The sequence below is a fragment of the Gossypium raimondii genome, chromosome 10 (assembly GCF_025698545.1).
Source record: "Gossypium raimondii isolate GPD5lz chromosome 10, ASM2569854v1, whole genome shotgun sequence".
NCBI lineage: Eukaryota > Viridiplantae > Streptophyta > Magnoliopsida > Malvales > Malvaceae > Gossypium > Gossypium raimondii.
In genome coordinates, this window is record NC_068574.1 from 56,544,608 (window position 1) to 56,556,761 (window position 12,154).

The following is a 12,154-nucleotide window of genomic DNA, read 5'->3' on the forward strand; positions in this document are numbered from 1 at the left end:
TATCCTCTCTAAACTTCAAAAAGATAACTCAATTTTTTAAGTAGTTAATATGAATAAATGGAATTTGGTAATTTTATTCCAAAATGTAAAAAGCAAAAGCACTTTAGATTTCAGCTAAATAGCATATTCTATTTTAGAAGCTAAGCTTCTGATTGGAAATTACATTGGAGCCTAAAGCAATTCCGTGTGGGATTTTATGTAACACTGTATACAATTTTATGTGTTAGATTGAACCGAACTAGTATTAATCGAATTTTTTAAACTCATAACCGTTAATTGAATAAAATTTTTTTCAAAATGAATTAATTGGAATTCGGTTAATTCGGTCGGTTAACTGAATTAACTGAAATTTTTACTTTTTTGTTTTTTTTTTGTTAAAATAAGAATAAAACATATCAAAAAATAAATTGGTAATGTTCATTTTACTGAATTAAGCAAAATTAATCGAAATTAACCGAATTGGTAATATATAATATTAGTTTTTTAAAAGTTCGATTAATTTAATTGATTACCCAATTTCAAAACGAATTAACCGACAACCGAACTTTCAAAAAATCATTAACTAACTTCTGACCGAATTAGATCGGTTAATCGACCGATAATTCAATTCGGTCGGTTAATTTGGCTTTAATCGAAATTTGAATAAAAAGATTTAATAAGATTTTACTTCGGTTTAATTCAGTTATCTCTATTTGACCATCTATTTAATTCGATTCTCAATTTATTTAGGGTTTAATATCTAATTTGACTCTTAATGGGGTTTACAGTTTACACCAAAAAGATAAAAGACTCCAAAAATAACTCGGGTTTGCAAAATAACCAATTAACTTCATTTTCTTAGCAACACTAAAATCATAAAAAAAAAAAAAATCAACATTCTCGAACTCGGACGATGGCTTACTTTTTGAAATCAATCCAAGTCAAATCAGCAATAAGAACATATTATTTTTACTTTATTAATATTGTAAACAATTTTAAAATAATTTTTAGATAAAAGGCACTTTGTGATACTTATTTCTTCATTTAAGGCATGTAAAAGAAAACTTGACAAACGGCATAAAAATAAAGATAAAATGATATAAAAACTAGAAAAGATCCTCCCCTTAGTAAATTGGTCGGATTTGGATTCAGATTCAAAACGGATCCGAACCATCTGTAATTGATACAGAGTTTATGAAATCATAAAACTAAATTTTACCCATCACAAAATAGGAGAGAATTTATGGAAGAGTTTAATAAATCTTAACAGCGCTAGATGTTCAAGAAAAATAAAAGTTATCAATCCAATATAAAAAAAAAAAACTTAAAAAAGTTGTTGCAAACTGAGATTTGTCACTAACGCATACCGATTCAAACCAAAGCATCGGTTAATTCGATTCACTGCGCCTAGGAGAGGCATGATTATCATCATCATCATAAATAGGGCTCCGGTCTTCCCTAGGGAGTGGGCTAGGGCTGCGGCTCTGGCCATTTTCTTTCTCTTTCGCAGGGTTCTTATAATCCTTGTCTTCAGCATCAGCTTCACGATCTGGGCTTCTGTTTCTTCCCCTTGGACTTGCACTGTAATCTGAACCGTTGTTAAGCCTGCCCTTGCCTTCCCTAGGGGAAGGGCTACCTTTCTCTTGCGGGCTTCTTTCATCAGGCACTGGACTATGCTTCCTCCCCCTAGATGGTGATGGAGATCCCCTGTGGCGCTTAGGACTCCTTGATCTTTTGTCTTCTCGCTCGAAAATCCTCTCTCTCTTCACAGGTGATCTTGATCTACTGCAGAAGGTCAAGATTAAGCACAAAGAAGATTAGGCCCCAAAAATAACAAAATAGAACATTTCTATCCATTAAATCCTCCTCACTTATTTAGACTTGCATCGGGATTACTGCACACCCGGAAAAAGGGGGGGTACATTTTACATTTCAGAACCCAAATCCTGTTTCAGGAGAGTTAAACACAAACCTGCGGCTGTAACTGCGGCTTCTGCTTCTACCACGGCGGGGACTAGGTGAGCGTGAGTAACTGCGGGGTCTACGGCTGTACCAATATAGTAGTCTCGCTTGTAAACAAAATTGAACTTGACAGATAATTTTTTATAACACATCCAATCAGACCAAACTGACAAGGATAAGAATAGAAAGAGAGAAAGGACCTTAGTTTCTTAGGACTGTTCTGACAATTTCTTTCTATGTGGCCTCGTTCTCCACAACGATAACACTTGTTCTTCCAATCCCCAGCTTTGCAATCACGGGCCCAGTGACCATCAATTCCGCAATTGAAGCAGCGTCCTGACCCAGGAGTAGGGCCTCTTCCAAGGTAATCACGAGACCCACCAGGGCCACGGGGCACCTAAATTGTAAGTCAAATCAGATTCAACGATCAAGAAATATTGACAAACTTGAGGATGAATTCCAGGAAAACAATCAGAACAAGGAATGGGAGGCAACAGAATAAAATGATGCAGCGCCAATGCACTAGGGTTATATATAGACATGTGTTTGCCATATACACTCATCCACGTCTAATATACTCTCTAACTCAATTCAACTCAAGTTGTTTTTAAAAATATATATATTATTAAATAAATAATAAAAAGAAGAAATGAAACTATTGAAATCTGTTCAGAGTTTATTGGGGAAACCAAATTTCACCATACTAGACCTACATTCTCATCTCAGGCGTGACAAGTTTTATATTCCAAACCAGTTCACTGAAAAGTGGAAATTTTATTAGCAAGCCAGATAGATAATCATACAGCAGGGCGACATACTAGGTAAAATTCATGTCTGTATGTGCCACGTCAAATAAAGATGCAATGGGAAAACATGCAAATAAAAAAGAAGGTTAACGAGTCGTGCTGTATGGCTGAACTAAGCACGCAGATTTTATGGTTCACATCACCCAAAGATCTGAAGGCATTAAAGATGTTAATACATCATAAGATTAAATTAGTCAAGGGCTTAAATGTAATAGTAGTTCCTTTCAATATTATCGAGGTACTAATATCTGAAAAAAAAACAGAAACTTACTCCCTTGGCAAATTCAACAATGATACGGCTTCCATCTAAGTCTCGACCATTCAATGAATATCTTGCATCATCAGCATCTCTAGGGTCGCTGAATTCCTGTTATCAGGAAGGCAGGAAACACACACAAGGAGAAGAAAAAGATCCAAGCAAAAAAATATCATATTTACAACATATGTTGAAGAAATTTAGAGAAAAGAGAAGTTTTGGTATAAATTAAGAGAGTTAAGGAATACATACAACAAATGCATAGTCGCGCTTCATATCCACATCACGTATTCTGCGCAAACGGGTGCCAGAAACAGTAAGGCCATCAAGACACAATTATCGAAGGGTTGATAGTTCGCCCCTCACAGTTGAACCAAAAACACCACTTTTGAGATTGTTCCATTTCGATAAAAACAGGCAATAACACTACAGAAAAACTCGCCAAATCCACCATGGCACCCTCTCACCATAGACCTCCAGGTTAGGCAAAAGCCAAGAGACCTTCAACAAGATCATTAAAGTTAAACCACACAGACACGTGGAGGGGTGCAACATTCTCACTCATATTTTATAAGGAAGATCATATGTCAAGCACTACCACAAGGGCTTGGCAAGTGCTCTATTTCTCCCCACTTCATCATCACTACACCTGAACCTATCCTAACGGCCATCAATACAAAAGAATAAAACAACCATGAACACCCAAATAGAGAAAAACAGAACACTTTAAACAAGTAAACTTTGTAAAACAAAACTATCAAGCCACACAACTAAGCATAACAATTAGTCAATTACAAAGTTCACAATTTCTTAAAACATAAAAAAGACTAGTTTACCTCCCGTATCTGCTAAACATGTCCTCAAGATCACGTGATCTTGTCCTTGACGATAAGTGACCAACATAAAGGCGAGTACCACTGCCGCGGCGGTCATCATACCTAGGCATTTTTCTTTACCTACAATAACTATTTCCAGAGGAACCAAAAACACACAATTACTCATATTTACATATCATTTCGTAGAAGAAATATTTCTTTTTCATATGTAACAGAATCAGAAAATCTATAATTCAAGTTAAAGATGTTTTAAAGCTCCCCTCCAGTATATATTTATATTACTACAACAGGAAATTGTAATCCATTTCAAACATAACATGCTAAAATGCAAGGCAAATTCTAATACCATTTTAATTTTCAAACGAAAAACTTTAAATCCAATTGCACACAAATATCAAATGATAAATGCCACAACCAAACAGTACTTAAACAAAACCTTGTTTCTGTGCACTAATTATCTTGTATTATACCTCACAAGACCGGGAAAAAATACTATTTTTTTCGGAAAACATAAAATTAAACACGAAAGAAAAAGAAAACACATTGAGTATTATTTTAATTTTCAGAATTCAATTTCCAACAGCCACATTTACAAATCATAGAAGCGAAAACAAACAAACAAACAAATAAATGAACGATATGCAAGGGAGAAATTAGCATTAAAGGCGGCCAAATTCAAATTTGAAAGCTCAACAGCCTTTCAGATCTATAAATATAACTAATAAATCGAATGTATAATAAGTGAATGAGAATCAAAATTGGAATAAAAAATTAAAAATTTGAAATTAAAAAACAATACTTACGATGAAATCTCAGAAGAGGAAAGCGAAGAAGGAGAAGATGAAAACCCTAGATTTTTCGAAAAGAGACAGAGAGAGCTTAAACGCTCCGTTTTCTTTTTTATTATTTATAGGCACAAGGATAAGAATCAGTCAATACTCAAAAATTAGAGATCGTGAAAATTACCAAACAACCCCCATATAGTTTCGTGAAATTACAGTAATGGGCTTCCAAGAAGTGGAATGTTTCAAACGTAAAAGCTGGGTAGAACCGGACAATGTTCTAACTTCCAGGCCCGGTCCAAGTGGAGGATTTTCTTCTCCCGAAATTTGATCATAATGATTTATAGAAACCGGTAATTGGACAAACTCGGAATACGTGTCCTAAATTTTAGAGTAAAAAGGTTATGAAAGACAGCATGGAAATACCCTGATTTTTGAATTATCTAAATTCAGATATGCTTAAACTTTGAATTTATTTATTGTCCTTAAATAAATTTAATATTATTATTTAAATCAGAAATTATCCGTTAAATATTCGAATTAGCAAAAAATCTAATTAGTTTTAAACATTCAAGTCCGAAAAATCATAATTTAAATCAGTTTGTATATATATATAATCAAATTTACAACCATTCTATAACTAATGGATTCATCACTATTACAATAAGCTTATACGGATTTGAAATAATGGATATTTGGGGCACCTTTTAAATCTATTCAAATTCATCAGCTATTACAATAAGTGGGTTCTTAGTTAATGGGTTTAGTATTATATCGTTGGACGTACTGGTTTTTTTTACTAGAATTGATACAAATTGATATCGATATGTTTTGATTTACTATTTTAGATTACCAATATTTTCTAAGAATATTTAATATATATTAAAATTTTGAAAATATCAAATGAATTAGATTAAATAAATTTTAAATATAAAAATATTAATTAATTATATAAAATATTCATCAATAAACTTTACAAATAAATTTTCATCATTTGATAAATGTATCATAAACAAGGAAAAATCTCATACATTAAATAACAAAAGTATCCACAACAATATTAAAAATTTCACAACAAAGTCATCCTATACTAAGTATATAAAATGAAAAAGTAATAAAAGTGTGCAAATAAGGCTATGTCCAATTTTACTTTATTCCTATAGTTTTTGTTATATAAATTATTTACTTTTATTATTTATTATTTTTCTTCTAGTTAAATTTCAAAGTTAGTTAAAGAAATAGTATATATATTCTTTTAACATTATTCATGCATTACTCGATGTCCAATGTTTCAATTGATCGAACTAGAATTTGACAGGACGAGCCAGTACAATCAGTATAGGTCAAAATTTTCACTGATGTGGAAAAGAGAATTGACTATCCTGATTTATTATTAGTACGTAAATATTTGCTGTACGAGCAAAATTAGTACGAAACTGATCGAAGTAATTGCAATAAAGTATAATTACTTTAATTCTTGAGACATGCTTGGTTTGGCTAGTAGACTATAATTACATATTAATTTCTTATGTCATGCTTGATAATAAAAACTATAATTACATTATTTAAAAAAAAAAGTTTGACAATCGCTACAGGTGTGCTAAGCACGACATAAATTGAGATTTTTTTGTCTTCAAGCATCTCTAACTTAACCCTAAATTTAAATTAAATAATTTCAAACATGTTTAAAAATATATAAATATTTTCCATTGAAAATCAAACCAATTTTGCCGTTGTTATTAGAGATGATGTGGGCAATTTTATCCAAGCTTTGTCGGGGCATTTTCAAGGAGTCATAGAGGCTCATGTGTCAAAGCTATTGTTGTCCACGAGGCTCTTTCATGGATCAAGGTGTCAAACCATGACAAAGTTGTTATTGATTGCATGGAAGTGTTCAACGCTTTGGGTTAAACGGGTTCCGTGTTGTCAAAGTTTGGTTTAGATTTGAACGATTGCACTGAATTAAAATATCAGTTTCATAATTTATCCTTCCAATGGGTTCGATTGAGTGCCAATAAAGCCACTTATTCTTTAGCGAGGGTTGCCTTATTTTATGTAAGCCATATTGTTCGGGATATCATCCCTTCGTGTTTGAATTCTATTATCCTTCATGAGCTTCCTATTGATAATGCTAGGATTAGGATATAAATTAGGAATGTGTATATTGATAGATTTGGTGTCTTAAGTGTAGTATTTTTGTCAATATACACTTGTATTTTTTCGAACAAATTGGTTAAAAAAATTCATTACTTTGTATAAATTGTCCTCAAATGATTTTTCCACGCAAAGTAAATGTTGCTTATCGGTGGTCTAATGTTTAACTAATACTAAGCAGTATTACGTGGTTGGATCGTGATACGAAAAGACAACTTGTATTAGTAAACGAACCTAAACATGTCCTTAATCTAATCGGAAATGAGCAAATCGATTGAAAGACTAATATTTCATCTATCAAGTCCAATTAGGAGATGCCTTATCTTTGGCATCGGAGTGGAATACTCCTAGAAGATAGAGACATAGATGTGACTGACTGGACTGATAGTACATAGAATAGGAACCAAGTAGAATAGATTACGAATCTGTTTATGGATTTATTCACTTGTGATGTTCACAGTGTGGTATACTTAAATCCTGAGTAGATGGCGAACTATGTATGCGTGACTCGTACACTTTGATGTAAATAGAAGCTTGAGTCCAAATAGATAATTAATTGAAAGCTGGTGCGTTGGGTGTACGACTTTTACATTATGCAGTGTCATTCACAACAGTGGAAATCATAGACTGCGACATGGGTAAATAATATCCTCTCATATGCATTACATGGTTGATGAAAAGTAAACGTGGTCACGAATCGTTCGTATTTGTGATGGATGACTTGATCACTATTTGATAGTGATTGACTTTTCACAAAGGAAGTTGTGATGGTCGTGATGAGATAAAATTGGATCACATTGGGAGAGTGGATATTATCCCAAAGAGATTAAGGATATCCTATTAGGGTAACACATATATGACAAGGTCATTGGATGAGCATTGAGTAGTTGCTTTTGTAATGGTATATCGTTAGGGAGAGCTCAGTCATGATACTATCGTAGAATGACTTCGTGATTAAATGAGTTTATAATTAATATACGAAAAGTTGAAATTTAATTATAAATCGTTTGAGCCTTAATTACATATGTCAAACCGATCCCTTCACTAGCTCATTGAAACCAGAAATGAATTGCGTGTTTAAATATAAATAAACAGAATGAATTTGAAAAGAGAACTGAGAAACATTCAGGAATTATTATTGTTTTTTTCGAAATGGAGAAATGAAATCATTTGGAAATGAATATGGGTTTCCAAAATAGAAATAATTTATTTGCAATTCTATATGGGTTACTTAAAAATGATCAGAAGAATGAGTTTATATTTTTGAGCTATTTTGAAGCCCAATAATGAAAATAAATCACTCGATCATAGTGAACATGTTAAGTTGTAAAATATTAAACATATTTTCTCAAAATTTTACCAAGGGTAACATCGTTAAAATTTTATCGGGTAAAATTGGGATTATAAAATTATTTAATTGGAAAATTAATATTTATTTTGGAAAAATAGAAAAAAATATGTATTGGGTTGGATAAAATTATAAAGTGATGGGTTAAAAGTTTAGAAAACACATATAATTGGACCCAATACACTGAAAGACTCGAATCCCCATCATAATACATATAAGGGGAAACACACCTTATTATCTCCTCTCCCTCTTCTAGTCGGACTAAGAAATTATTTTTATATTTAAAATAAACTTCTACAACTCAATAAGGATTCTATCTTCTCTCCTTATAAATATATGACCTTTGGTAGAGCTATTTACATAATTTTGAGTAATTGTTACTTTCTTTGAAAAATAAAAAGAAATTATTCTTAATTATTAAATGTATTTTTCAAAATAATAATTCTATTGGTTTCTATTAAAAAAGAAAGAATTTTCGTTTTCACCCCAAATAAAATAGAGAACTTTTTCTAGTTCTGTGTTTCGATTTAATTGGTTTGAGCTCACACTCAAAATAATTTGTGGTACGAGAATAAAGGAGAAAATTAGTTGGTTGAAAGCCGAAAACAACGAACGTCCGCTAAGCCGAAAACACGTGTATGAATTTGGTTAGGGTTTACTGCTATAGATATCACAACCGGGTCGATTTTCAAAATTTTAATTTTTTGCTGTTCAAAAAAACCGTTTTTAAACCAGATTTTTTCCAACATGTATGGGATAAGCTTGTTGGCTTAGGATTAATTTGGTTATTCTATTTGATTTTTTTTGGTGAATTACAAGATGAGAGCAAAACCCTAATAACAATATGACTTGAACTCAGGCCACACTTAGAACGATAAACACCCTAACCATCATTTTATTTGATTTTTGTCTAAGTTTTGATTCTTTTTATGAAAAATATTTTATTAAAAATTATTTCAAACATATTATTATTTTTTAAAATAATAAAATGAGCTAATTATGTAATACCCCTAACCGTATCCATCACCGGAATAGGGTTATGGAGCATTACCGAATTTTACAGATCAAATAAACAGACATTTCATATCATATAACATTCATGTCAGAAACCAGTCGAAATCAAACATAATGTCCCTTATGCGAGCCCTCAAGGCCCAAAATACGCATTAAAAATAAGTCGATACTAAATCGGGTACTCAAAGAATTTTTTAGAAAACATTAAAAATTTTCAAAGTTGCAGGGGTCACATGGCCGTATGGCCAGGCCGTGTGAGCGCCCGTGTCTTAGACCGTGTGGAAATTCAAAATAGGGACACACGGCCGTGTCCTAAACCGTGTCTGTGCTTGTGCAACTCCTTGACTTGGGCCACACGGCCAAGCCACACGCCCGTGTCCTAGGCTGTATGAGCATACTAACTTGCACAAATTAAAAGATACAGGGGACACACGGCTGTGTATCACACATGGCTGAGACAGACACCCGTGTCTCTACCCGTGTGGACGAAAATAGGTCAATTTCCAAGCCACATTTTTCACCCAATTTGACATCAATCTAACTCAACATTTTTGCACAACAACAAGTCATAACAAAGCATTCAAAACAAGCCAAAATCAAGTCTTAAACATGAAATATCACTACATACAACCAATATGCCTTTAGGCATCTCAAATGACAACTTAAAGACATGTCAACCAAGTATCCTAAATGATCAAATACATATATGCATATTCAAACCACATTTTACTTTTCATCATTCTACCATATTAAACACACACCAAATATAGTAAGGCCACATATATATACATCAAAATATATCAAACACAAGCCATATAAGTGGTTAATCTCAACAAAACAATTATACGCCAAAATTGGCCAAATTAACCTATACATGCCATTATAACCTAATTTAAATATTCGAAAGTACCAAAAAGTCAATGGATAGTGTGATATAGCTCCAATAAGCTTTCGAACTTAACAAGCTTCCAAAATACTATAAAACACAGAAAAATAACACAGAGTAAGCATTTAAGCTTAGTAAGTTCGTATAACACAGAATTTAACTTACCATATATCCATAAAATAAGTAAGTAAACATAGCATATCTCAACCAATTTGGCTAAAAGCCTAAACACATGATCACCAACATATTAGCCATAAAAATCACATATAAGATCCAACACACATGGATGAATTCATCAAGTAATCACATTTCCAGTATTTCATGTAAATACCAATAATAGTTCATATCGAACTCATATAATCTCGTAACAGAACTGTGCCCGTTGAACCATTTAAAATATCGTTGGATACACGGGTAGTACGCACGAGGTGTATTGAACTGTAATCCGTCAATTTATATTCATGTATGCTCATACAAGCTACGAATCAGTATGCTCTCATGAGCTGTGAATTAAGAAGCTCATACGAGCTGCAAATTAGTAAGCTCATACGAGCTGTAAATCGAGAAGCTCATACGAGCTATGGTGTGTCTGCAATACATGCAGGACCCAAACCAAATCAGTAACCCTAATGACATGTCATTTGTATCCTACGAATTTCTAAGGTTTAAATGGGACTCGGTAATCATCGGATATGCGATCTGTATTTATACATGGCAATTATACAAATCACATACATATGATTTAATTAAAACATACAAATACTTAATTTAATTACATGAACTTACCTCGACAAGTGTACGTAAACACAAAGGCGACTAATCCGATATTTTATCTTTACCTCGATCTAACTCTGTACGAGATCTGACAGGATCTATGCGAATAAATTTAACTCATTTCAATATAATTCTCATTCAATTTAATCCAAACATGGAATTTTGGTAAAATTACCATTTTGCCTTACACTTTTAATTCCTTTGTAATTTAGTCCCTAGGCTCGAAAAAAGAAATTCATACAATTTAATCCTTACTCAAGCCTAGCCGATTTTATACATATTAATAGCAGCCCATATATTTCACAAAATTCATAAATTTTACCATAAATTTATCATCATTTTCAATTTAATCCCTAATTGATAATTCCATCAAAATTCTCTTTACAAAAGTTGTTTATCTAACAACAACTATTCATTTTCTATTATCAAACTTCAAAATTCAAGCATATTCATCAATGGAAAAATTCTAATACTTTAACAGTTTTGCAAATTAATCCCCAAGCTAGCTAGATTAAGCTACTACGATATCGGAAATATAGAAATCATAAAAAACGTGACAAAAATACATACCTAATTGAGCAAAATAAGCTTGTCCAAATTCAAGCTTCCATGGCTAGGTTTCTTTCTTTCTTTCTTTCTTTTTTTTATAGAAGATGATGAGAATAAATTATTTTATTTTATTTTATTTATTATAACTTTAATCACTAATTTCTAAAATTAACCTCATTCAATTTCCAATGATGACTATTCATACTTATCCACTAAGCACTTTAATGGCCTATTTACTATATAAGGACCTCCAATTTAAAATTCTATAGTTATTTAATACCTTTAGCTATTAGAACTCAACTTTTGCACTTTATGCAATTTAGTTTTTTTATCAAATTAGGCATGTAAATGGTAAAATTTATTAACAAAATTTTTATATGATATTTCTATCATACTGTAGACCATAAAATAATATTAAACTAAATTTTTAATTTCGAATTTGTGGTCCCGAAACCACTGCTCGATTTCACTAAAATGAGCTATTACAAATTAGGTGGATTGTATTTGGATTTAGGCCTAGATATTTTTAAAATAACTAATATATAACTTTATCCAACTAAAGCTTTTATTTTTAACCCGTATATGATAATTGAAGTAAATAATTGGGGTGTTTTGAAAAAACCTTCAATTCAATGAGATAATTAATAATAATGATTACTCAATTTTTACAAATATGAATTGTAAATAAAAATTAAACCTATATTTTATTACTAAATAACTTTTCAAACACACTCAATTGCATGAAGTAAACAAACTAATTTTAATTTTAAAATAGGAATTAATTTGTTCAAACAAATTTACCAAAGTC

General features: G+C 31.8%; 1 protein-coding gene across 7 annotated transcripts; it reads right to left on the reverse strand.

Annotated features, from left to right (window-relative positions):
* Positions 1-1,057: 1,057 nt before the first annotated feature.
* LOC105777378 (serine/arginine-rich splicing factor RS2Z33) lies at positions 1,058-4,767 on the reverse strand. 7 transcript variants are annotated; one of them, XM_012600633.2, is made up of 8 exons: positions 4,643-4,659; positions 3,840-3,968; positions 3,602-3,663; positions 3,256-3,504; positions 3,019-3,114; positions 2,142-2,338; positions 1,952-2,026; positions 1,058-1,764 (listed from the first exon to the last, which is right to left on the reverse strand). In XM_012600633.2, the coding sequence occupies exons 4-8, from the start codon at positions 3,277-3,279 to the stop codon at positions 1,368-1,370; spliced, it is 789 nt and encodes a 262-aa protein (XP_012456087.1). In that variant the 5' UTR covers positions 3,280-3,504; positions 3,602-3,663; positions 3,840-3,968; positions 4,643-4,659; the 3' UTR covers positions 1,058-1,367. The 7 variants fall into 7 exon arrangements, with proteins under 7 accessions (XP_012456087.1, XP_012456084.1, XP_012456085.1 ...); XM_012600630.2 differs by lacking the exon at positions 3,602-3,663 and having other exon boundaries at positions 3,256-3,295; positions 4,643-4,767; XM_012600631.2 differs by having other exon boundaries at positions 3,256-3,663.
* Positions 4,768-12,154: the final 7,387 nt, after the last annotated feature.